Source organism: Leishmania mexicana, chromosome 7 (assembly GCF_000234665.1).
Source record: "Leishmania mexicana MHOM/GT/2001/U1103 complete genome, chromosome 7".
Classification (NCBI taxonomy): domain Eukaryota; phylum Euglenozoa; class Kinetoplastea; order Trypanosomatida; family Trypanosomatidae; genus Leishmania; species Leishmania mexicana.
In genome coordinates, this window is record NC_018311.1 from 321,418 (window position 1) to 342,429 (window position 21,012).

At 64.1% G+C, this 21,012-nt stretch overlaps 4 protein-coding genes across 4 annotated transcripts; all 4 read left to right on the plus strand.

The window, feature by feature from the left end:
* Positions 1-528: 528 nt before the first annotated feature.
* LMXM_07_0730 (malonyl-coa decarboxylase-like protein) lies at positions 529-2,913 on the plus strand (the record flags this gene model as incomplete). The annotated part of the gene is made up of 1 exon (XM_003872172.1): positions 529-2,913. One exon carries the CDS (start codon positions 529-531, stop codon positions 2,911-2,913), a length of 2,385 nt encoding a protein of 794 aa, XP_003872221.1.
* A 628-nt stretch (positions 2,914-3,541) lies between these two features.
* LMXM_07_0740 (conserved hypothetical protein) lies at positions 3,542-14,974 on the plus strand (the record flags this gene model as incomplete). Its single annotated transcript, XM_003872173.1, has 1 exon — positions 3,542-14,974. The coding sequence occupies one exon, from the start codon at positions 3,542-3,544 to the stop codon at positions 14,972-14,974; it is 11,433 nt and encodes a 3,810-aa protein (XP_003872222.1).
* A 1,324-nt stretch (positions 14,975-16,298) lies between these two features.
* On the plus strand, positions 16,299-16,751 carry LMXM_07_0743 (conserved hypothetical protein; the record flags this gene model as incomplete). The annotated part of the gene is made up of 1 exon (XM_003872174.1): positions 16,299-16,751. The coding sequence occupies one exon, from the start codon at positions 16,299-16,301 to the stop codon at positions 16,749-16,751; it is 453 nt and encodes a 150-aa protein (XP_003872223.1).
* A 2,302-nt stretch (positions 16,752-19,053) lies between these two features.
* LMXM_07_0750 (conserved hypothetical protein) lies at positions 19,054-19,941 on the plus strand (the record flags this gene model as incomplete). The annotated part of the gene is made up of 1 exon (XM_003872175.1): positions 19,054-19,941. The coding sequence occupies one exon, from the start codon at positions 19,054-19,056 to the stop codon at positions 19,939-19,941; it is 888 nt and encodes a 295-aa protein (XP_003872224.1).
* Between the last annotated feature and the right edge of the window lie 1,071 nt (positions 19,942-21,012).

Sequence of the window (21,012 nt, forward strand, 5' to 3'; positions counted from 1 at the left end):
CGCACACATGTGACCATCTACGAGACACACCTCCACCTCCACCTCCACCTCCTCTTCTCTCCGAATGTGCGTGGGCGTGTGCGTGCGTGTGCCCTCCGTATCACGTCACCAGCGCACGCCTGTGCGAGTACACAGGAAGGCCCAGTCTGCACGCGCTTTTTCTCGCCCCTCCCGCCCCCCGTGCCCTTCACACACACACACACGCACCCACGCACTCTCCTCTCTGCATCCTCGCTGGTGCTCCGCGTGTTGCGGCTGCGCCGGTTGCGCGTGAACAGGGCCGCTTCTTATTTCTCGGGTCCCTCTCGACCATCGATGGATGCACGCCTCTGTGTCTGCGCGCGTGTTGTAGGCTTTCCATTCCCGCAGCGGCTGCGGTGCTCAAGGGCATTATCATCCTCGTGGTGTGCGCGCCGTTGCTGGATGTGGACGAAGAGGTCGACGATGCAATCACGCGTACGCTTCCGACCACTTGGTCGGAAGACGATGTATAGGCATTCTGCTGCTACGACGGCAGCCGCAGCGGGGATGCGGTGTGGCTATCGGTGTGTTTGCGGTGCGCGTGATTCAGCAGCAGCCACTGCTAGCTGCGGCACTATCCATTCCGCCGGCACCGTGGCGTACGCCTTGCGGCACTTCAGTGCGCCTACGCGTCTGTGGCGGTCGGAGCCACTGCCACCGCCACTCCCGCCACTGCCGGGGCCAGGCGCCACGGTGAGCGAGGAACGTGTCGCGCGATGGTGTCGGCGGCTCTGGGACCTCACGCGCAAGCCCACTGGCAGCGCGGCCTCTGACCATCTCACCCCACCGCCTCAACTCACCGCCCACAGAGCAGCAGCAGCATTGCTATCGTCGTCGTCGTCGTCCCCCTTCACCGCGCCACCGCAGATTGACGACCGTGGGCAGGTGGCGGGCGAGGTGGTGCTGTCCTGCCTGCGCCGTGCCATCCGTAGCGATCAAGGCCGCATTCCTGGCGTCATTGTGGAGAGCGTGTGGGCCGCCTTCGACGTGCTCGTGCCGCCCATCGTCCAGGACAGCGTCACAGAGGACAGCATCACACCCGCGACGGAGGATAGCTTTTTTATGTTTATCTCGACCTTGAACGAACTCAACTTCGACCTGCACGCGGTTGTGAAGGCAAGCACGCAGCTGACGGCGAAGGTGGACGCCTACGTGGCCCTGCTGCGGCAGGCAGAGGCTCAAGAAGCGCAGCGAGCGGCAACAGCAGCGGCCTGTGGTCCTGCACAGGCCACTATCGACGGATGCGAAGTCATGGAGAAGCTCATGAAGACTAAGGGGGAGGTCATGCAGTGCTGCTTCGAGGCCCGCAACGCCGGCTCTCCTCTCTACTACACCTGGTTGTGGCACACGGCCGCCATGCCCGACGGCCTGCGGCGGCTCATGCACTTCCGAAAGCTGACCCACTTCTTCGAGAGCTTGTGCAAACGGCACATCAAACACCTCACGCAGCAGCAGCAGCAGGGGAGCTCTCTGTCTTCTTCGGCGCCTGCTACTGGTGAGGCTGCGGGGACGTTGCCTTCAGCAGCAACAGCTGCAGCAAGCACCACGGAGCGAAGTTGCTGCGCCGGCGAGCTCTCCAAGTGGCGTAGTCGTCTCGTCGAGGTCGGCCTAATCGATGGTGCCATGTCGCTTCTCTTACACGACCTGTTCTCCAAAGAGTACTTGGTGATGGAGGAGCTGACGTGGCTCTCGACGCCGCCGTCGATGCTGGACCAGATCATGCGTGCCGAGTCTGTCCATCCCTTCGTCTGCGGACTCGAAGACATGCGCCATCGCCTGCAGCCGGCTCACCACCGTCACTTGTTCGCCTTTCTGCACCCCGCTGTTGTCGAGGAGCCGCTCATCGCCGTGCAGGTGGCCTTGACGCACGGCATTGCCAGCTCGGTGGACCAGATCTTGGGTCGCCCTACACCGCTGTCAGACCCGGCGAACACGTCGAAGGCGGCCCTCTACTTCCGCCACACACTGGCATCCTCGGCGGCGGTTGACTGCGCCGGTGCGGTGGAAGATGGCAACGTGAACACCGCCATCTTCTATAGCATCAACTCTGCCCAGAGTGCGTTGCGCGGCATGGACATGGGCAACCGCCTCATCAAGCGCGTCGTGCAGGAGGTGGAGGGCAACATTAACGCCCGGCGGCAGGCGCGCAGCTTGACTCCCATCCACACCTTCAGCACCCTCTCACCCATCCCGCTCTACGTCACGTGGCTGGCTGATGAGGTGACTGCGCTGGCGGCCGCCGCTGCGACAGCCACCACGATGACGGCGAGCGGCATCTTTGGGAAGCAGCTCTCCACAACCGAAGAAGATGCACGTTACTTGGGGCCGCTTCGCGAGGCGATTGCCGACTACGCCCTGCGGCACCCCGATATTCTACCGGCGGAGGCGCGGGCGGTGATGTCAGCGGTGGCCGCAAGGCGTGGTCGCGGCAACCACGCGACCGCCAACATAGCGGCACTGCAGTACCTCGTGCGTCTCCTCCAAGACGCATCTTCGGCCCCCTCATTGCCACACGATGGTCCTACCACGCTCGCCGCGGGCAGTGCCTCGACAGAGCGACATCAGCAGCCATGGTGGATGGACCATACGTTCACGATGGCCCTCGAGACGCCCTTGTTGCGTTCCGTTGCCACGTACCTGTGCACTGCCAAGCGTGGTGGTGACGGCCGCATTCGTGACCCAGTCGGCAACTTTCACGTGTCTAACGGCGCCACTGTTTATCGGCTAAACTTCCTCGCGAACACGACCCCGAAGGCCAGCCGCGAGAGCGCCTGCATCATGGTAAACTACTGGTACGACCTGCCAGCGGTCTCAGCCAACGCCGCGCAGTACGAGGTGAGCCGCACCGTGCCCCTCGGTGAGCCGATCAAGACACTGCTGGAGGACAGGTAGAGCGGTAGTGTTGTCAAGCCCTGCCGACACGTCTTGCCCCTCTCCGTTCCGCCAGTTGCGCTGGTGGACGTCCGTCCAGCAGCAGCAGCAGCAGCAGCTCTTGTGCCCTGGCAGCGTGCGCGCTCTCTCCTTCCCTTCCACTTTGCTTCGAAAATGAACGATCCACACTGCAGGAACGGTGATCAGGCCGCACCCTCACCGCCGCGCCTCGCCACGCACGCGGACATGCCCCCTTCCCCCCCCCCCCCCCCGCGCACTTGCATGCGCACTATCATGCAACCCGCCGACGTGCAATAGGTGCACTTCTTCGGCTGCATCCGATGCCCCTCATGATGGGCTGGTACTCAAGCTGTGTCGCTGTTCTTTGCGCCGCTCGTGCTCTGCGTCAGCCCTCTCGCTGCCTCTCCCTCTCCATCCATTCAGACGTCTTGTTGCTACAGCCACGACAACGACCAACGCCGTCCCCCCGACGTCCAACGCGCCAGGCACACACACACACACACACACACACACAACGACACGGCCTCAAGTAGAGCAGGTGAGCTATCAGGTGAAGCACTGAGAACCTTTGCCACCTTCTCTGCCTCGTCATACTTGCCGTTTGGATGCCGGCGCCGCCACCGCTTTTATGATGCAGAATCCCAGCGCAGCCTCAGACCTCGTAAACGCCTCGCACAAAACCCAAGCTGCACTTGATGCACCTGCAGAGGCATCGCTGCAGGTGTCCTCGCATCGCGTCACGACCGCTTCCGCATTAGGAGGAGAGGGAGGACAGGAAGATGCCCCCGTATGTCCCTCGGCAGCAGGGGCTGCTGTTGCAGTGACGCTATTGGCGGGGTCGTTGTCGTCTTCTCGATCTCGCTCTGCGGCCTCCACCACCCCGCCGCCGCCGCCGCTCGTGCGCCCAGCAAAGAAGGCGGTCAAGGCGGGCGGCCACGGCTGCGCCCCTAACGGCGTGGTTGGTGGTGCCTCGCTCTTCCGCGAGTGGTCCACCAATGCCACGCTGCTCGATGAGGCTCTGAACACGCCGTTTTTCCATATACTCCCAAAAAGCACCGAGAGCACGGCCGGCACGGTGGCACACGATCACCCGGCACTGCAGTCGGTGACGCTGCCCACCAGCGATGCCCCGCCCCCGTCCATTCTCCTCATTGCCCTCGCAGACGTCGATGTGTTGCAGCAGTCCTTCGGCGCGCACACCCTCGTCAACCCGGTGAAGAATCAGCTCGCTGAGTTCAAGCGACTGGTGGCGGCCTCGATGCGGTCAGAGCTGACGGATGGGCACGAGCGGCCGCACACGGAGAAGGTCTCAGCGGAAGCACAAGCGGCTGCCGCCGCTGTGGCTGAAGATGTCCATGCAGACCACAGCGCAGTCAGCGGCGAAGGCGAGAAGGCCGCCGGTGCCGCGATGCACGATGATGACTTGGCAGACGAATCCGCTCTCATCGTTAGCTCCTCACAGGCGCACGACGCGACCGTCCGCGCGGCATTGCGCACCGCACACGGGTTTCTCTACGGCAGTGAAACAGTCCCCGTCGGCGTGCCGGTGGTGCACCTGCAGCGCGCTCGGCGAGAGTGGTTGATGCGGTACCGCGTCGTGCACGTTCAGCCACATCTGCAGAGGGCCCAACGAGGTCGGTACGAGGCCTGGGCGCAGCAGCATCTACAGATACAGGACTTTGCTGGCGGCAGCGCCGACGGTGATGGCTGCCGGCATGGCGCGTCTGCCTTGCAGAGTGCGATGACGCCGGTGTCTATGTGTGCAGCGTTGCAGCCCACGTATTGGCGGACTGTTTCCATGGAGCGGCCAAGTGTTGTGCCCACCACGAGCCACCCCGGCACTGAGAATACGCCCCCGGTTGAAGTAGGAGGGGTTGCGGGTGGTCACAGCGTCTTCCCGCCGCCAACACGTCGGCTGTGGTCGTCAAGCTCTGCACACTCCGCCTCGCCACTGCGCGCGTTGTCGCCCGCGAAGACAACAGCGGTGCCGGTGCTCTACAAGGCAGCGTGGGATGTGGACCTCTACGACGATCTCGGCCTGGTCGTGTCGGCGGAGCAGCTCGACAGTATGATGCGCCAGGCAACGTCGCGGACCGCTGTAGAGGCGATGGAGCGAGACGAGCTGGCGCCGCAGTTTTCGACGACGGCGGCGGCGGCTTGCGCTTCTTTCGCTTCCCCGATGGAGCTGTCGGCGCTGCCGCCGCTCATCCGGGCTGGCGACCTTACCCAGATGCAGCTCACCCTCCCCGTCTTTGTGTACATTGTAAGCCGCTACTTATTCATTGCCCACTACGCCGCGTACTTTCCGACAGGCCTGTTCAGCCGCGCCCTCATCGACCCCTTCTACTTCCCGGATGCAGCTCAATGCACGCCGGAGTATGCGCTGCGTGCGTCGCCGGCCCTACGACGAGAGGCGGAGCGTGTGTATGCCAGCTACGCCGCGCGGCTGGCGGATGCGCACCGCTGCTTTCCTGATCGCACGCGCTCGACAGAGGTGCCGCTGCCACCGAACGATATGTTTCACCTGTGGGAGCTGCTGTGCCCGCCGCAGCGGCAGGACGTCGCAGGGCGGTGGAATCCCATTCCGTGGGGCCAGCTCATGCCCGAGGAGGAGGAGGCACTTCTTAATGAGGAGTTCAAGAGCGTCGCGCGCGCAGGCCAGGACGCCATCGACATGGGTGTCTCTCGCGACGAACCGCTGCTGAGTTACTCATACGCCCGTGCGGCACGGCTAACCTACCGGCAGCGGCTCCAGCAGCTCGCCCAGCACCCGTCACTTCTAGCCGAGGTCCACCGCCTTCTCTCGCAATGCGAGGACATCGCGATGCAGTTCTTCACGATGGTTGACATGGAACAGAAGGGTTGCATCACTTGGGAGGCCTTCACCAACGCGCTTATTGAGGAGGCAGACGTGCAGGACCATCAGCGCAAGGTGCGCGACCGTGCTGCCACTCTGACGCGCACCAGCGCCTCGATCTTCGACCGGTACGTCGTGGAGCCGCTCCCCTCAACGCTCGCGCGGCTTGGGTACACGGGCAATGTCTTCGAGGTGCGGCACAGCGCGTCGCTCGTCATGCTGGAGGGTGCGAACGACTACGCTGTGTGCGATGGCACCCAGCTGGGTAGTATTCACCAACGCTTTCTTGTGCGGCCAGTGGAGGTGTTGTGCGAGGAGCTCGAAGAGGAGCCGCACGACGCCTTTGGTCGGCTTATCCACGGCCCGCGCGGCGATCGGGGCGGCGGCGGCGGGGAGATTGGGAGACGAGCGCACTCGGCCACTGATACTGAGGGCTACGACGTGGCGCTGCGACAGCGGCCGTGGCGCAACAATCAACGACCTCCGCGGGTATACGTTCGCTATGAGGACGGCCGACGACTGCAGGAGTCGACGGCACTGAACATGCTGCAGCAGCTGAGCTCCTCAACGGCGAGGGCCGTCACGGCAGCCGGCAGGGAGGCTGTTGACGACCATGAAAGCGTGTTCACAAGCATGCGGGCGCATCAACCGGCGAAGTTGGTCTCCCTTGAAGGCATCTTGGTTGTCGAGAACGTCTCGCCGTGTGTGCCGTGCCCCGTGTTCGTGGCACACGGCAGTGACATGTTGCTGCGGTTGTACAGTTCCAGCAGGGCTGTCCAAGCGCTGCCGGAGGCAGGCGCGCTGCGTTGCCCGGAGACTGTGACAAGCATGGAGTGGGCTTCTGGCGGCCGTCGAGCGCGACGCTCTAGCGTCAGCGGCACCGGCACCACGTCCGACAACGTCGCCTCGCGGTCAGCCGGGGTGCATGGCGACGGGAGGGAACTCCAGGGGCGCCGCAGCGGTAGCGCCGCGCAGGGTGACCATACTCTCTCCTCTACCGTCGCGCCGCTGTCGCCACACGGACGGACGCATCATGACCGCATCTCTGTGCAGCGGGAGGAGTACCTGCTGCTGGGGACCCGTGACGGCACCATCCTTCTTGTGGACCTCTACGCCATCCTGAACCGCGTCCCGCGCCTCGCGGCGCCCGCGGACACTCACAGCGGCAGCACCGTTGACGGTGTGAGCAGCAGCGCCCTCGGCGACGGCACGGGCGACGTAGGCGGCAATGACGGAGCGGGGGGTACTATGGGTGCGGCGTCCAGCGTCATGCAGTCCACGTCGGAGCGCATCGGCACCTCCGAGAACGCGTGGTCCGGCTACCGCGACCTCGCCTGCCGCACATACTACGGCGACATTGGCGCCTTCATCGTTCACACGCAGCAGGTACACACGCCTGGCACGCTTGTGTCCTCCGTCGTGGCCGCGGCCACCAACGGCTTGGTGGTCTCCAGCGGGCTCGACGGGGATGTCTTCACCATGCGGCTGGCTTACCTGCCCTCGTGGATCACTGCTACCGGGACCCAACGGGCGCCAAGCGGCGTCTCTGCCGGTGTCGGACCCGCCACCACCGACACAAGCCGCCCGGTGGTGTGCATCGAGGTTCTGCACCGCATACGTGTATCCGACACTGGTGTGCGCTACGCCCTGCCCATTCCCTTTCTATCCATGCTCGCTGTGCTGACGACGAGCAACAAGGTGTACCTTTACCATACCTCCGTGCTGCCGACGGCACCGGCACTGGTGGACGGTGGCCGCAGCGATTCCGCATCCATGCAGGTGCCTCCGGCACCCTTGTCAACGCCACGGGCAGTGTCGGAGGTTCGCGAGATGGCGACCGACGGCGGTTTTTCACCGGTGTCCGCGACGTCTTCGGCGACGCCGCCACGACTGGAGCTGTACGATGCAGCAGCACCGCATCTCGGCAGCATCGTCGCCATGATATTGGTGAAGGAGCTTGACCAGCTGATCACAGTGGATAGCAGTGGCTACGTGAAGGTGTGGTCGCTGCGGCAGACGCAGCCTCTCACCTCTTTCTACGCATGGGCGCCGCTCAACATCTCCAGCAGCGGCAGCGGCGTCGGCGACGCGGGGCGGCTGGCAGGGTGGTCGTCCTCTCAAGGCAGTAGTGCTGCGCACCGCGGCAACGGCCGTGGCTCAAGCATGTCGGCATGTGGCGCTCTCACTTCCTCATCCGCGCTCCTTCGGACGACGAAGACCAGCATCGAGGCGGCTGTCGACGCGGCGGAGTATCGCATGCAGCCATGCCGCAGCGCCGCGTTTAACTACGCCGGTCGGCAGCTCTTTGTCATGGGTACCCACAACGCCGCTCACTGCTTCTTCGTGAGCGGCCAGTCGAGTTCGCGGGCGCACACGCAACCGCTGCGGGCGCTGCTGATGGACACGGCGACGGTTTCGCGGGTGGGCTGCGTGAATCACCGGCTTATCAGTCTCAGCAGCGCAGACTGCCGTGTGTGGTCACTGCTAACTGGAGCAATGGAGCTCGGCATCAGCGCGAACAGCGCCGAGTACCGTCGTCTCTTCAACAACCGGCTCACCGGCAAGGCGCAAGGCAGATCATCGTCGATCGTCAAGTCTGTAGAGCAGCAGGTGTTGAGCAGGAAGGGCGGCCGTGATGGCAGATCCAGCGGCTCGCGCCCTCGGTCGAGCAATCGAACACGCATGCACAACGCTCACGACGCCGCTATTCTGGCAGCCGCATCTGCCTCAACGAAGACAACAGGCGAGCCCCAGCGCTTGTTGCCGCCCTCGGTCGACGACGTCATGCGAGCCGTGTCGGCGCGTCCGTGGAGCAGCCACCGCCGCTCGCACCACCACTGTGCGCCGTGGCGCACTGCTGGGGCTGCGGTGGGCTCGCGCAGGGAGGCTGCAGTGGCCACCGCCACGGCTTCGTTTCAATTATTGACGGCGGGGAAGCAGCCTCACGGCAGTGCGGAAGCCCCCGGCAACAGTGGCGGTACCGCCGCCAGTGCCACAGGTCAGGCCGGGTGTGCTGAGGATGACACAAGTGAGCTTGTCACGAACGCGATGCGCGATCAGAACCTGCTGCTGAGCGACATTCGGTGCGCGTGTCTTGGCCCTGGTGGTGAGTGGGTCGGCTACGCGCTGCTTCACGGCGACATCCGGCTGCACCGTAGTGATTCAGGGCGCTTGCTGCACACCTTCATCACTACCTCGCCGTCCACGGAGGATCTGATTGAGGCGGCGATGCAGTACCAACACCTCTTCACTTCCTTCACCGCCGCGCACGCACTGCCGCCGCTGCACACGGTGACCATGGAGGATGCTGCCACGACAGCGAGCAGCATATCCCCCGGCATGAGCACGGCATATGGTGGTAGTGGCGGTGGTGTCAGCGGCTCACTGTCATCGCAGTCGCCGACGGCGCGACTCACCCCGATGGCGTATGCGAAGGCCGTCGCGCTGGTTCTGGAGCGGCTTCTCGCGACCACAATTGGTGTTACCTGTGGTCCCGCCGGGGCAGCGCCGGCCTCAGCCATGTCTGCAGACGTCGACGATCAACGGGACCGCAACGTGCACCGGGAGCCGCTGCACATGCTCTACCTCGACGCCTCGCAAGAGTTGCTCGTCACCTACGCGGATGGTCTGCTGCGCTGCTTTACGCTGCTCAGCCACTCCAGCACGGCGACGCGCGTGATCGTCTCCCGCACGTTGATGAATCGAGCGCTGACGCAGGTGCGACTTGCGCTGACGTGGAACAGCCGCCATGCAGTCGCCGCCCGCCCCGCGACGGCGGCAGGCGCGGACGTGCCAGGGAGGAGATCGACATCGCTAAACGCAAGCCTCTCGGCGTTTCCGCTGAGGGAGCTACTCATGACTGGCTCCCTCCGCGGCGCCGGCCTCGGTGACGCTGAGGTGATTGAGGATCGCAGTAGCGTTGTAGCCGCTGAACGCAACGCCGTGTCTCCTTCGCGGGCCACATGTAGCGACGGAGCCGGCGGCGGCGGCCCAACGGAGCGGCTCAACAATGCGGGCGCGGCCGTGGTAATACCTGCAGCATCTCCGGCGAACGTTGCGCGAGCCGTGATGGTCTCCTTGTCCACGTGCCAGATCGAGCCCGACGTGGTGCTGCTCGCCACTGCCAGCTCGCCGCTCGGCCTCATCTGTCTCGTGCATGCGAGTGGCCTGGTTACCGTCTTGGACGTACAGTCGCGCAGCGAGACGGACGGTGCTGCGCGGATGCGGATGATGTTGGGCGACGCTGACGATGTGAAGGGCGGGGTCGGTGGTGGCTGCGCTGGGCAAAAGCCTGAAGGCGGACGCGGACGTGCTGAGGCCGGCGTTGTCGTGCACAGCTTCATGACGACAGACGAGGTGACGGCGGTGATGTTCCTCGGCGCCTACCCTTGTCTCGTGCTGGCGGATCGCCAACATCAGCTCTCCTTCCACCTGATGAAGGGCTCGAGCTTGCTGGCGCTGCTTGGTCCGTTTGCTGAGGAACTCGAGAAGGATGTGATGGCGGGCGCTGCAGGCTTCTGCGAGCAGACCGAGGCTGAGGCGAACGGCAGCGCGACGGCGAGACCGTCGCTGACGGGCATGCGCAGGACCAGCAGCTACACCGCCGCAGGGTTGTCACCGCGGCTGCCGCCAACTGGTAGGGTGGAGAGAGGCGCAGCGCGCGGGTCGAACCCCACCGCAGCGAGCTCGACGCTGGTGTGGACTTTTTCCGTCGCCGACACGTGCGCTTCGCAGCGCTCGCTGGGCTACGTCACGGCTCTCACCTTCGACGCTCTCTACGCCACCGTGTACGTTGGCACGTCTCAGGGTTACATCGTGTCGTATCTCGTGCGGCGCTTTTTAATGGCTTTTCAGCTGACGCCGGTGTTCCTTCGCGGCGTAGACGGCATGGCTGTCTCGACGTACGCAGCAGAGCTGCAACGCACCCTCGCTGCAGCGTGTCCTGGAGCATCGCCGGACAACAACCCGAGCAGCAGCTTTCTGCACAACTACCTGCGCGTCGTCTTCGACGTTCCCCAGTCGGTGGCAACGCAGGTGACCGACAACCGCCTTCGCAGCCCGCGGAAGCGACACGTCAGCTTGACCGGCAATCCCTCGACGGGCACGACAGCAGGCAGCCAATCACCGAAGGAGCTCGGTGGGCTCATTGGCGTTTACAGGTGCCGCCGAGATCTCTTCCACGTCTCGTGGCGCGGCATTACCGGCAAGCGGCGCGGAGGGGGTGGCAACGGCAGGTACGCGGCGGCGCCGTCGCAGGCCATTCCGATCTGCACATCCAGTGAGGCGCTCATCGCCGCGGCAGTGTTGCACGACGCTGTAACGCGCATGATGACAGTCGCCTCGGCCTGTGCCACCGCGACGGAGGCATGTCCAGGTACCACCGCGACACCAGGCGAGACGCAGCCGTGGTGGTACACGCCAGCGGGGCGGACGGTGAAGGAGTACGTGGCACGCAAGTGTAGAGGCGGGGCAGCTCGGGGTGGCGTGGGCGAGAGCGCCGGGGCTGCTAACGCGAACCCCACCGACTCGGGTGAGCTGGAGCTGGACGCAGAGGGAGTGCAGCTGCTGCGTGGATGGGTGAACACTGTGCTGGCCGAGCAGCGTCGCTACCTGCCGCGTCCCACGAGCGATGCAGAGGCAGTGTCCGAAGGGCAACAGCAGCGGCAGCGGCAGCGAGAATCTTTCTCCACTGCACCCGCTGGCCCTCAGGACGGAGTGAGTCGTACCTCCAGCACTAGAAGCTTGAGCAGCAGCGGATTTACGGCAGTACCGCTGGTGCCGACGCCAGACTGCGGTCATGACGCCTTCGCTAGCGGTGTCAGCCACGCCGGTGCTGACGAGGCTGCTGCTGCTGATGCTGTCGGCGAAGGCGCCGCAACCGCGGCCTCGCAGACAGTCACGACACAGCAGTTAGCGGAGGCTCTCGTGCGGGAGGTGCAGGAGGAGCTTCTCTTCGGCAAGGAGGCCCCCGCAACAGCGGCGGCTGGCCACTACGGCAATGCGTCCATGCTTGAGCTCACCACACCCGCCGCGACTCCGCCGCACCCCATCACAGACTCCTGGGTCGAGCCCCTCTTTACCAGGCAGGTCATGTGCACCACCAGTCGCTCCCCGCTGTGCTTGTTGACGCCGCCTGCGATGCTTGAGCGAGCCCGACGAGAGCGGCAGGATCGGCGTGGGCGGATGGCGGCCACTACAGCTGCTGCTGCTGCAGGAAACGCAGCTGGCGGTGCGCCAGCGATTCCGGAGTGGAACGCCTACGTGGAGGGCGCTTTGCCCGACTACCTCGCCGACCTTCTAGGCCACCCGAGTCAGATGCTGACGGAGGGGGATCGGCAGGCACTTCAGCAGCTCTCCATCACAGTACTGCAGTGCCGGCGTAATGGCTACCTCTGCGTCGGCCACGCTGACGGCGGCGTGACGCTGTGGACGCCGTACGCGTGCGCGCGGCTGGAAAGCCTGTGCCCGAGCACATCGTTGGCGGCGACGCTGGACCGCCTCGCCGCGTCTGTCAAGGCTCAGTTCCATTGCCTTCATGAGCGCATACTGCTGGAGCGGCAGCGACTCGCCTTTGAGGGAAGTCTGCGCAACAGTCGACACACAGAGGAGGAGAGGGTAGCCTGCATGAAGCACCGCATCCGCGCGATGCTGCTGGAGCATCACCTGACCCAGCTGCAGCTGAAGAGGACAGAGGGCGAGGGCGAAGAGGACGCGGACACGCTGGCTGGCAGAGTCCAGGCTGCAGAACTGCCGTCCATGCTGCCAGCGTCCGCAAAGAGTGCTATCAGACCGCGCACATGGAGCTCTCCTGATGCACGGCGGCGCAGCAGTCACGCGGCTGCGGCTGCGGCAAAGGTACAGGGTTTCGAGAAGTGCAGCACGGCCACGCAGCCCTTCATGTGTGGGTCGATGGAGACAGAGCTGCTGGCCATGCGTCCTCTCTTGTGCTTGCTGCTCGGTGTCTCGTCACCGGCGGAGCTGCGTGCCCGGCAGCTGAGCCTCGAGGATCTCTTCTTCCTCCCCTTCAAGACCCGCAACCTCGCGTCGCTGGAGGCGTTCGACCCCCACTCCTACGACGTGGCGGTGGGGGTGGCGATGCGCCGGCTGCGGCGGGATCTCATCGAGGAGGCCGAGGAGCACGCCACCGAGGAACCTGACGGCGCTCCGCAACTCTTGCCAGATGCGCTCACCGCCGCCGTGACACAGGCTGTGTCGACGGTGTCACATCCCGTTACCTCCCTCGCCTCTCCCGCCTCTCCGCTCTCGCTGAGCGGCAGCGCTGGTCGCCTTCGGCGTAGGCGTCAGGAGAGCGTGTACGACTACCGCCTATCATCCCTGGCGCGTGCCTGGGACGAAGGCGCCGATCAGCCACAGCGAGGGCAGTCGTCTGATGCGTCAGGGGCGGCAGCCTTTCCAGGGGTACTGCACCTGCTGCTGCACCGGGCAATGGAAAGAGCTCCACACTTGTCGAACGGCGCTGCCGCGGCGAACTCGTCACTGACCGCCGCCTCTGCGGCGACTCCCGTGAACTCTGGCAAAGCCGAGACTGCGCACGACACCGCGGCTCACGCTGCTGGTGCCCAGTCGCCGTCCCCAACACCTGCGGCCATTGCTGACGGCACGGCGCCTGCGGACGGGGAATACTACGAAGTGTGCCACGCTCTGCAGATGGCGGAGGTGCAAGCAGAGTCGCAGTGGGAGGTCGAGGAGCTGGGCCGAGCGTGGAGGCGACTGCGGGCTTCCACAGTGGCCGCCACAGCATCGTCCACGTCCGCGGGCAGGAATAGTTTGCATGGCCGTGCCGATGTATGCGAAAGCCCTCCCACACAGCTGCCGCTCAGCAGCGCCGCCGCCGTGTCCGCCGCGGTGAACCGCCAGCTGAAGCGCAGTGTGGAGGCGCGCATAGCCGCACTCTCGCACCGCGCTGTCGCGGTTGCTCTCTTACGGAACGTGCAGCTGTGCTGTCGGCCCGCTCACACGAGGGCAGCGCCGGCGCCGCTCCCGGTGCATCCAGGCGACGGAGCAAGCGGCGCGTATTCGGCCTGGCCGCCGACGGCCTCCCGGCGTGGTGGCGGGCTAGCGTGGGTGCAGGGCGTCCTCCGCCAACAGGCGCAGCAAGCCTTTAGGGAGCCGCTGCTGACATGGCTGCAGTTCGCGTCGTCGTCGGTATACCCTGCTGGCGTCCCTATCCGCTATGGGTCAACATGCATCTACGGTCAGCAGCGCGGCTCGGCCGTGGCAGCCACGGGAATACCTGTGCTCTCTGGCGAAGAGAGGCTGCTGCCCTCCCCCACTAACGCATCGCTGCAAGCTCTTTGCCACACCTACTCAATGCCCGGCGACGGCGGCGACGACCCCCACGCCGCCCCTGCAGAGGGGTGCAGAGAGAGCAAGAAGGCCTTCCTTACCGAGGTGCCCGGCGACGCGACTGGCGCTGATGCTGCTGTCGGCTCATCTTTACGCCCCCCAGAGCGAGCGACTTTCGGTGCGAGCGGACACACGGCAGTGGTGGGTGGCGCCGGCAGGAAGGCGGGGCAGCGTTCCCTGTCGTCCCGGCTGTCATCCGCCGCGGATCGGCCGCCGTTGTGTGACGTTGGTACGGCTCTGTCGTCAAGAGACTCGTGCTCGCCCCTACTTTCGCCTTTGCCGCCGCTCAAGTCCACGCGCGCCAGCGCCATTAGCGGCCGTCAGCTGAGCTCGCTCGGTGTGTACGACGCGTGTCCGATGACAGCGCATCGTGGCAACCCGGCCGCCTCTGCCATGGCTGACACGGCGTCGATCATTTCGCGTTCCGCCTCGAGCACGTCGTCTCTCTCCGTGCCAAACACCCCGCCCAACGCCGCCTTGAGCAGCCCTGCCGTGCGCCCAACGCCGCAGGTGCGACCACGTCTGCTGACCTCGTCCGCCTTGCACTGGACGAAACTGGCAAACACTGGCAGCTGTGGTCGCGCGCCGCGTCAGCAGAGACCAGCGACCACGGGCGTGGTCGGGAGGAGGGGCGCTGCTGGCGACTACACCGTCGTCACGGACACGCTTCACGCTGCTGCCGCTGGGACGATGGCGCCGCCCGCTACGTCTACCGGCTATGGTGGCGGACGCGGAGGAGGAGCTGGAGGGAGAGGGGGAGCTCGCGGCGGCAGGGCGGCAGCTGTGCAGTCCTTCACCTACTACTCGCTCTTTGGCCACGTCGGCACCACCAAATAGATGGCTCGGGCGTTTGAACCACGTGGCGACGCACACCCACGAACACACCCACACATCTACCCGACGCTCCCGCCATTTTCTCCCTTTTTGCCTGCCTCCGTGGTCTACCCGCTCCCCCTTCCCCTCCCCCTTTTTTGTCTTATGGATGTACAGATGCGCATACACACGTATGTATGGTTCGCCTTACTACTACTACTACCCCCATCACTCCTTCCCCCCTTTCCCCATCACTCCCTCCCTCCCCCTCATCGTCACCCCATCGCCAAGCGCGCTCCCCTCACGCACATGTGAGGGACGGGAGAGGGGCGGAGACGGAGGCATGATGAGAATCCACGACGAAAACTCGTCGAAAGCGAGCGCTACATCTATGCATGTACACTGCTCGTTCGATAGATGGAGGGGGAGGGGGTATAAAAGTGTGTGTGAGTGCTCAGGTGACATTGACGTGGGCGTCCGCCTGTGCGCATGCGTGTTGGTGCCTCCGTGTGCTTGCACCTCCTCCCCCCTTCCGTGCCAGGCAGATGCGCTCACGTGGAGTTAGGAGGGCCGGAAGACAAGCACACGGAAAGAGTGAAGGCAGTCATGAAGAAGCGGCGGCAGGCGAGCACAAGCGCACTGCAGGGGGGGGATGGCGTTACAGCCTTACCATGTAAGGGTGTCTGCCTGCGTGCGTGTGTGTGTGTGTGTCTGCGTCAGCGCTTTCTCCCGTGGTAGGGGACGCTTAAGACCCCAGCATCAGGCACGAAATTCGCTAGCCTCCCCTCCCCTCTCCCCCCTCCCTCCAATGACCGAGGGGAAGGACTCCTCCATATATTTGCGGTGTATAGAGAGGGAGGGAGGGGGGAGGGGGGAGAGTGAGGTGCAAAACCACACCTGCTCAAGCGATGGCCACCGCTTTCTCTTGTACTTTCAGTGGGCTTCACTGCCTCAACAACCCTGCCTCTCGCACCCCCGCTCTACATTCCTCTTCCTTCACCGACGAACATCGAACAACAACACGCTCGACGTGCCGCTGCGAAGAGGTACGCAGCCGCTGTCCTGCAGCAGCACCACCGCGACACACACACGCACACACACACACACACACACACACACACAGTAAAGCAAGACATCGCTTCCGTATTTCTCTTCGTGCGCCCTCCTCCGGCCCAACACGAACACTGGCACGCGTTCGTGTCATGAGGAGGCGATATATATATATATATAATATCTCCCGCAGACGTCGCACTCCTTTTTCTACTCGCATACCCCACCCTCTCCCCCCACCCACCCCACCCCCCACATACACATACATACACACAAGCACAGGTGCTGTGAGGCGACCATGGACGCTCTATCTGTGCGTCAGCAGCAGAGTCATGTGCATCAGGCCGACAACCTAGTGCCGACGCGCACGGCTGTGCTGCACCTCCGCCCCGCTCCGACCGCGGAGGAGGCAGAGCGGGCGCAGCGGCAGCATGACATGCGTGTTACGTGGAGCCCGGACGTGCACGAGCCTGTCAACCAACAGGTAAGCAAGTGTTGCTGCGTTTTCCATAAGAAGAAGCTCTTTGGAGAGAGTAGCAGCGACAGCAGTTCAAGCAGCACCGACAGCAGCGACGACGAAGCCGATAGCGAGGATGCTGGCACCACCGGTGCCGGCGGCAACAACACGGGGTGTGTGGGCCACCAGAGAGGGTGCGAGCATGACTGCCAGCACGCTCACCATCACCCGGCACGCAAGCAGCGCCCCAAGTGCACGAGGGAGCACTGTTATTGTGGTACTCGTTTCCATTAAGCGAAAGACCGAGCACCGCCCACAGTGGGCGAGGGGGGAGGGGAGGGGAGACCCAGAGGCGACGATCCGGCGAAAGGCGAGAGGTACTTGTGCGATGTACGCCGTCTTGCGCCCTGCGCCATCCAGCACAGGAGGAGGTCGGTGAAACACAGCCCCCCTACCCATGCCTCTTGTCCCTCCTCCTCCTCCTCCTCCTCCCCTCCCCTTCCCGCTCGCACGTCATCCCTGACCAAGTCTGCGCCATCTACCCTCCTTCTGGCCCTCCTCTCTGTAGTCCGGCGCACGTGCTCGTCTGCGTTCATGTGCTGCTGCTGCTGCTGCTCTCTCTGGGTGTGGTTGTGCTCCTAGGAGGAGCTTCCGGTACATCCATCCACTCACACCCAACACCCCACCGGCACTCCCAACGACTGCTGCACTTGCGTGGTGTGGGTGAGCCTTGTCGTCTTCTTACCCCACCCCCACCCCTCCCCCCTCCGCGCGGTTGCGGCGCGCAGACTCGATAGACCATTGCCCTCGTGCCCTCCTGCCTAACCCCACCCACCCATCCATTGTCATTTCTCCGTGAACCAGCTCTGCTGCTTCGATGCTGTTATCTTGCCTTGTATTGTAGCGTAGCCGTGTCGCGTCAGCGCGGACAACAACCACGAAAAATTCCTCGAAAACAACGAAGGAGCGTCGAAAAACGGAAGCCAGTATGTAAAACGGTACTCTCCTTTGGCCTTGCTGCTGCTGCTGCTTCGCTCTCTCTCTCTCTGTGTCTGTGTGCCGATGCGTCCCTGCCTCGCTGCCTCCCTGCCGCCCTGCACCTTTTCCGTCTTTCCTCATTGTCGGCTCATCATTGTCCTCCGCTGTCGCTGCCCGGCTCCATCGCACCCCAAAAGGCCGGCGGCACCCCTCGGACGGGCGCCCGACAAGTGAGCGGCAGGACGTGGTAGCGGCAACAGCAAGCACCACGGCGGCCAACAACACCAACATTAGGCAACGCACGCAGCGAGTTACGTCCGGCGAAAGGCACTGCTCACATCGGACCCTCGTCCTCCACCTCTCCATCCCACGCATTCATTCTGTGACACACACGACGCGCCGTCGTCTTTTATAGTTCTCTATGTGTGTGTGTGTGGGAGGGGGGACGGTGCCCCCTCCCCTCCCCCGCCAAACGACAAAAAACGGCAGCCGCAACAGCGGGGGGTGAGGTGAGGGAGGGGACCGACCGGACACGCAGCAGCAGCAGCAGTAGATGGCTTTCAGTGGACGCACATGCGCGCTGCGTGCGAAGCGTAACTCCAGTCAGAAAATAGTGAAAGGGGGACGAGGCGAGCGATAACTGCGTCGCGTGCGCTGGGGAACGGCAAACATAATACAGAGGAAGGGACGGGGCAGCCATGTGTGTGTTGGTGTGTTGGTGCCTGGCAGGTGCCGACGAGACGTGACAGGGAAGCAAGTCGGAACGACGCGCTTCCTCCGCTCCTTCTTTTCTCCACGCCTTCAAGGTTGCACCTCTCTTGCACAGAGCTCTTCTCCTCTTCACGCACACCTCCTCCTCCTGCCTTCTCGCCATCTGCTCTGCACACACGTGCTTTCACTCTTGCGGGGCCATGTCTGACCTGTCCTCGCTATCCCCGCCCCTCTCCCTTACGCACCCATCGGGTGGTGTTGGGGGTGCATGCCAACCCACGCGGGGCTAAACGCGAGGGAAGGAGATCGTGAGAAACCTGTGTGTGTGTGTGGCTCTGTGTATCGTGCGTGCAACAGGCTGGGTGGCATCGACGGCGCCGTGGCTGCGCCGCACAGCAACTCGGCACTTGTGACGCGCACACGGGCACAACGAGGTGGACGCTTCACACTCACCTAAAGACGCCTGCACATGCCGCCTCAGCTCCGTGGTCGTGTGCTTCGCTGCTGCTGCTGCTGCACCAACACAACGTTGTGCTCAGCGTCTGCGGCGCAAGAAGTCCATCTGTGCCTCATGACACGCATAACCAGTGTGCGAGTGTGCGGCAGCACTACGGCGATGCGCACCCGCGGCGCCAGTTGGGGTGTGGCTGCTACAAGGTGCTCGTATCGGTGTGTGAGTAGTGGAGGCTCGCAGCACCAGCAGCAGCACGTCGCCGCCGACGAGCTCCGCGCTGCTCTGCGCACGCTGGGACTCGCCGAAGAAAGCACCGATGCGGAGGTAAAGCGAGCTTTTCAAGCCTTTGCCGTACAGCACCACCCCGACACGAGTGCTTTTTCGGCGGCAGCGCCGTCGAGCTCAGATAATGCGAGGAGCAACACCAGTAGTCAAGCACACGCGGCGGAGCGCATGCGACTTGGCACAGAGGCGTACCAGCTTCTTCGACGCATCCCATACGAGGTGCGGCAGCGTATTCTGCACGAGGACGGGCAGAGCGGTGGTGCAGGTGTGCGAGGCCGGTTTCGTGGCCCGCACGACGCCAACTTTACGTTTACGGAGGAGGAGTACGCGAAGGTGCAGCGGATTTACCAAGGCGACCGCAATCGTCGCCGGCGCCACCGCGGCGGTCGTGATAAAAACGGCGGCGCCGGCAACAGCGACGGTGGCGGTGATGAAGACCTCTTTGACGCCCGAACGGAGGAGGGCCGTCGCCGCATTGCCCAGCTGAACGAATTTCAAGCTCGTGTCGCGGAGATGCGCCGGCGAGGCATCCGCGACGACCTGCCGCCGTGGAGGGTCTACGAGAAGGACAAGGGCGCCGGCACGGCGGGCGATAGCAGCTCAGCGTCGACAAGTGGAGGTGACACCGGGGATGGACATCAGGAGCGTCACGGCAGCCGCGCCGCCGGCACCGGCCCGCGGAACACAAGCCGCCTGAGTCTGCACTTCTTCAACGTCACCACAGCCAACTTGAGGGAGGTGCGTGATCTCTACCGTAGCCGGCCAGGGTTTGCGGGGATGGCCGGCAGTTTCTACGACAACCCACACAGCGCCGCGCGCGTCGCGCCGGAGATCAACTCCAACCCGCACCTGCGCCAGTATATCTTGATGAAATACCGTGCGCAGGAAAAGGCGATTGTAGACCGTGCCGTCGGGCGGCCGCTGCTGCTGTTCCTCCTGCTGGCTTCCCTCTTCGCTGCCATGGTAATGATGGCGGCGACGGCGCGATCGCATCGCCTGCGCATGCAGAAGGATGAGCGTCTTCGGCGGCGTGACGAGGAGCGAGGCGGCGCATGAACAACGCGTGGAGAGAGGGGGGGGGGCATGTGATCAAACGCCGACGCCCCCTGCACACGAATCGGGGCACGAGCCAGTCCCGCGGCGAAGGCGAAACACGGTGACGAAAAGGCGGCGGGGCCACCACAACCAGCAGAAGGGAGTTACCTGCAGCAGCGGGGGCGGCTGATGGGATGGACAGGTGTGCCTGCACGCAAATGTGCGCATGTACATGTGCTTAGCGCTCACCTCGATGAGAGGTTGGGATGGCGGCGGGGGCGGTGGTGGGAGGTGGAAGAGCATACGGAGACGAGGCGTGGAGCGTGGCCAGTGATCCTCCTCCTTCACAGGTGCAGAGAGATGCGCATGCACGCATGTGCACACGTACAAACATCAACTGCCCACGTAGAGAATTCTGTGGTTGCGCTTTATCTTCTCACGCCCTGCAGGAGTGCAGCGCGCTCGCTCTCCCCTCTGCCACACATCCAGCTATCCTTGCATGTGACCTACACGTACCCAGGCCTCGGCACCCATCGTCGGGCGCTGCCTTGACGATCACCACCATCGGCTCTCTCTTCCTGCAAATATCCTCCTCTTACGGTGATGGTCTTTTGGCTACGTTGCCATCACACACACGCACACGTGAATCAGCGGCCCACAAAGGCACGCGCGCCCCCACCCCTCCCCCCTCTCCTCTCCCCCTTCGCCAGCCGTGTCGCACATACGCCGTCACGGGCTGAGACCGACGAACTTCGTCGTTGCTTGCTTTCCATAACCATCTATTTGCTCCCTCTTTGGTTGATATCGCACACTTGCTGCCACACACACCCACACCCACACCCACACCCACACCCACACCCACACACGCACACACACGCACACGCACTCCTTCTTTCGGTGTGTGCAGAGGCCCCCCTCCCCCGTCTCCGGACTGTCCCTCGGTCTCCGTATCTCCATCCGCCCCGCTGCACCGACCTCCTCCTCCCTTCCCCCTCCCTTCCCCCCTGCGTGGCTGCTTTTATTTCGATCCACCGACGCGCTTGCACACCCGTTATGCGCAGCTTCCCACTGGCGCCGCCATCGATCTCCTTC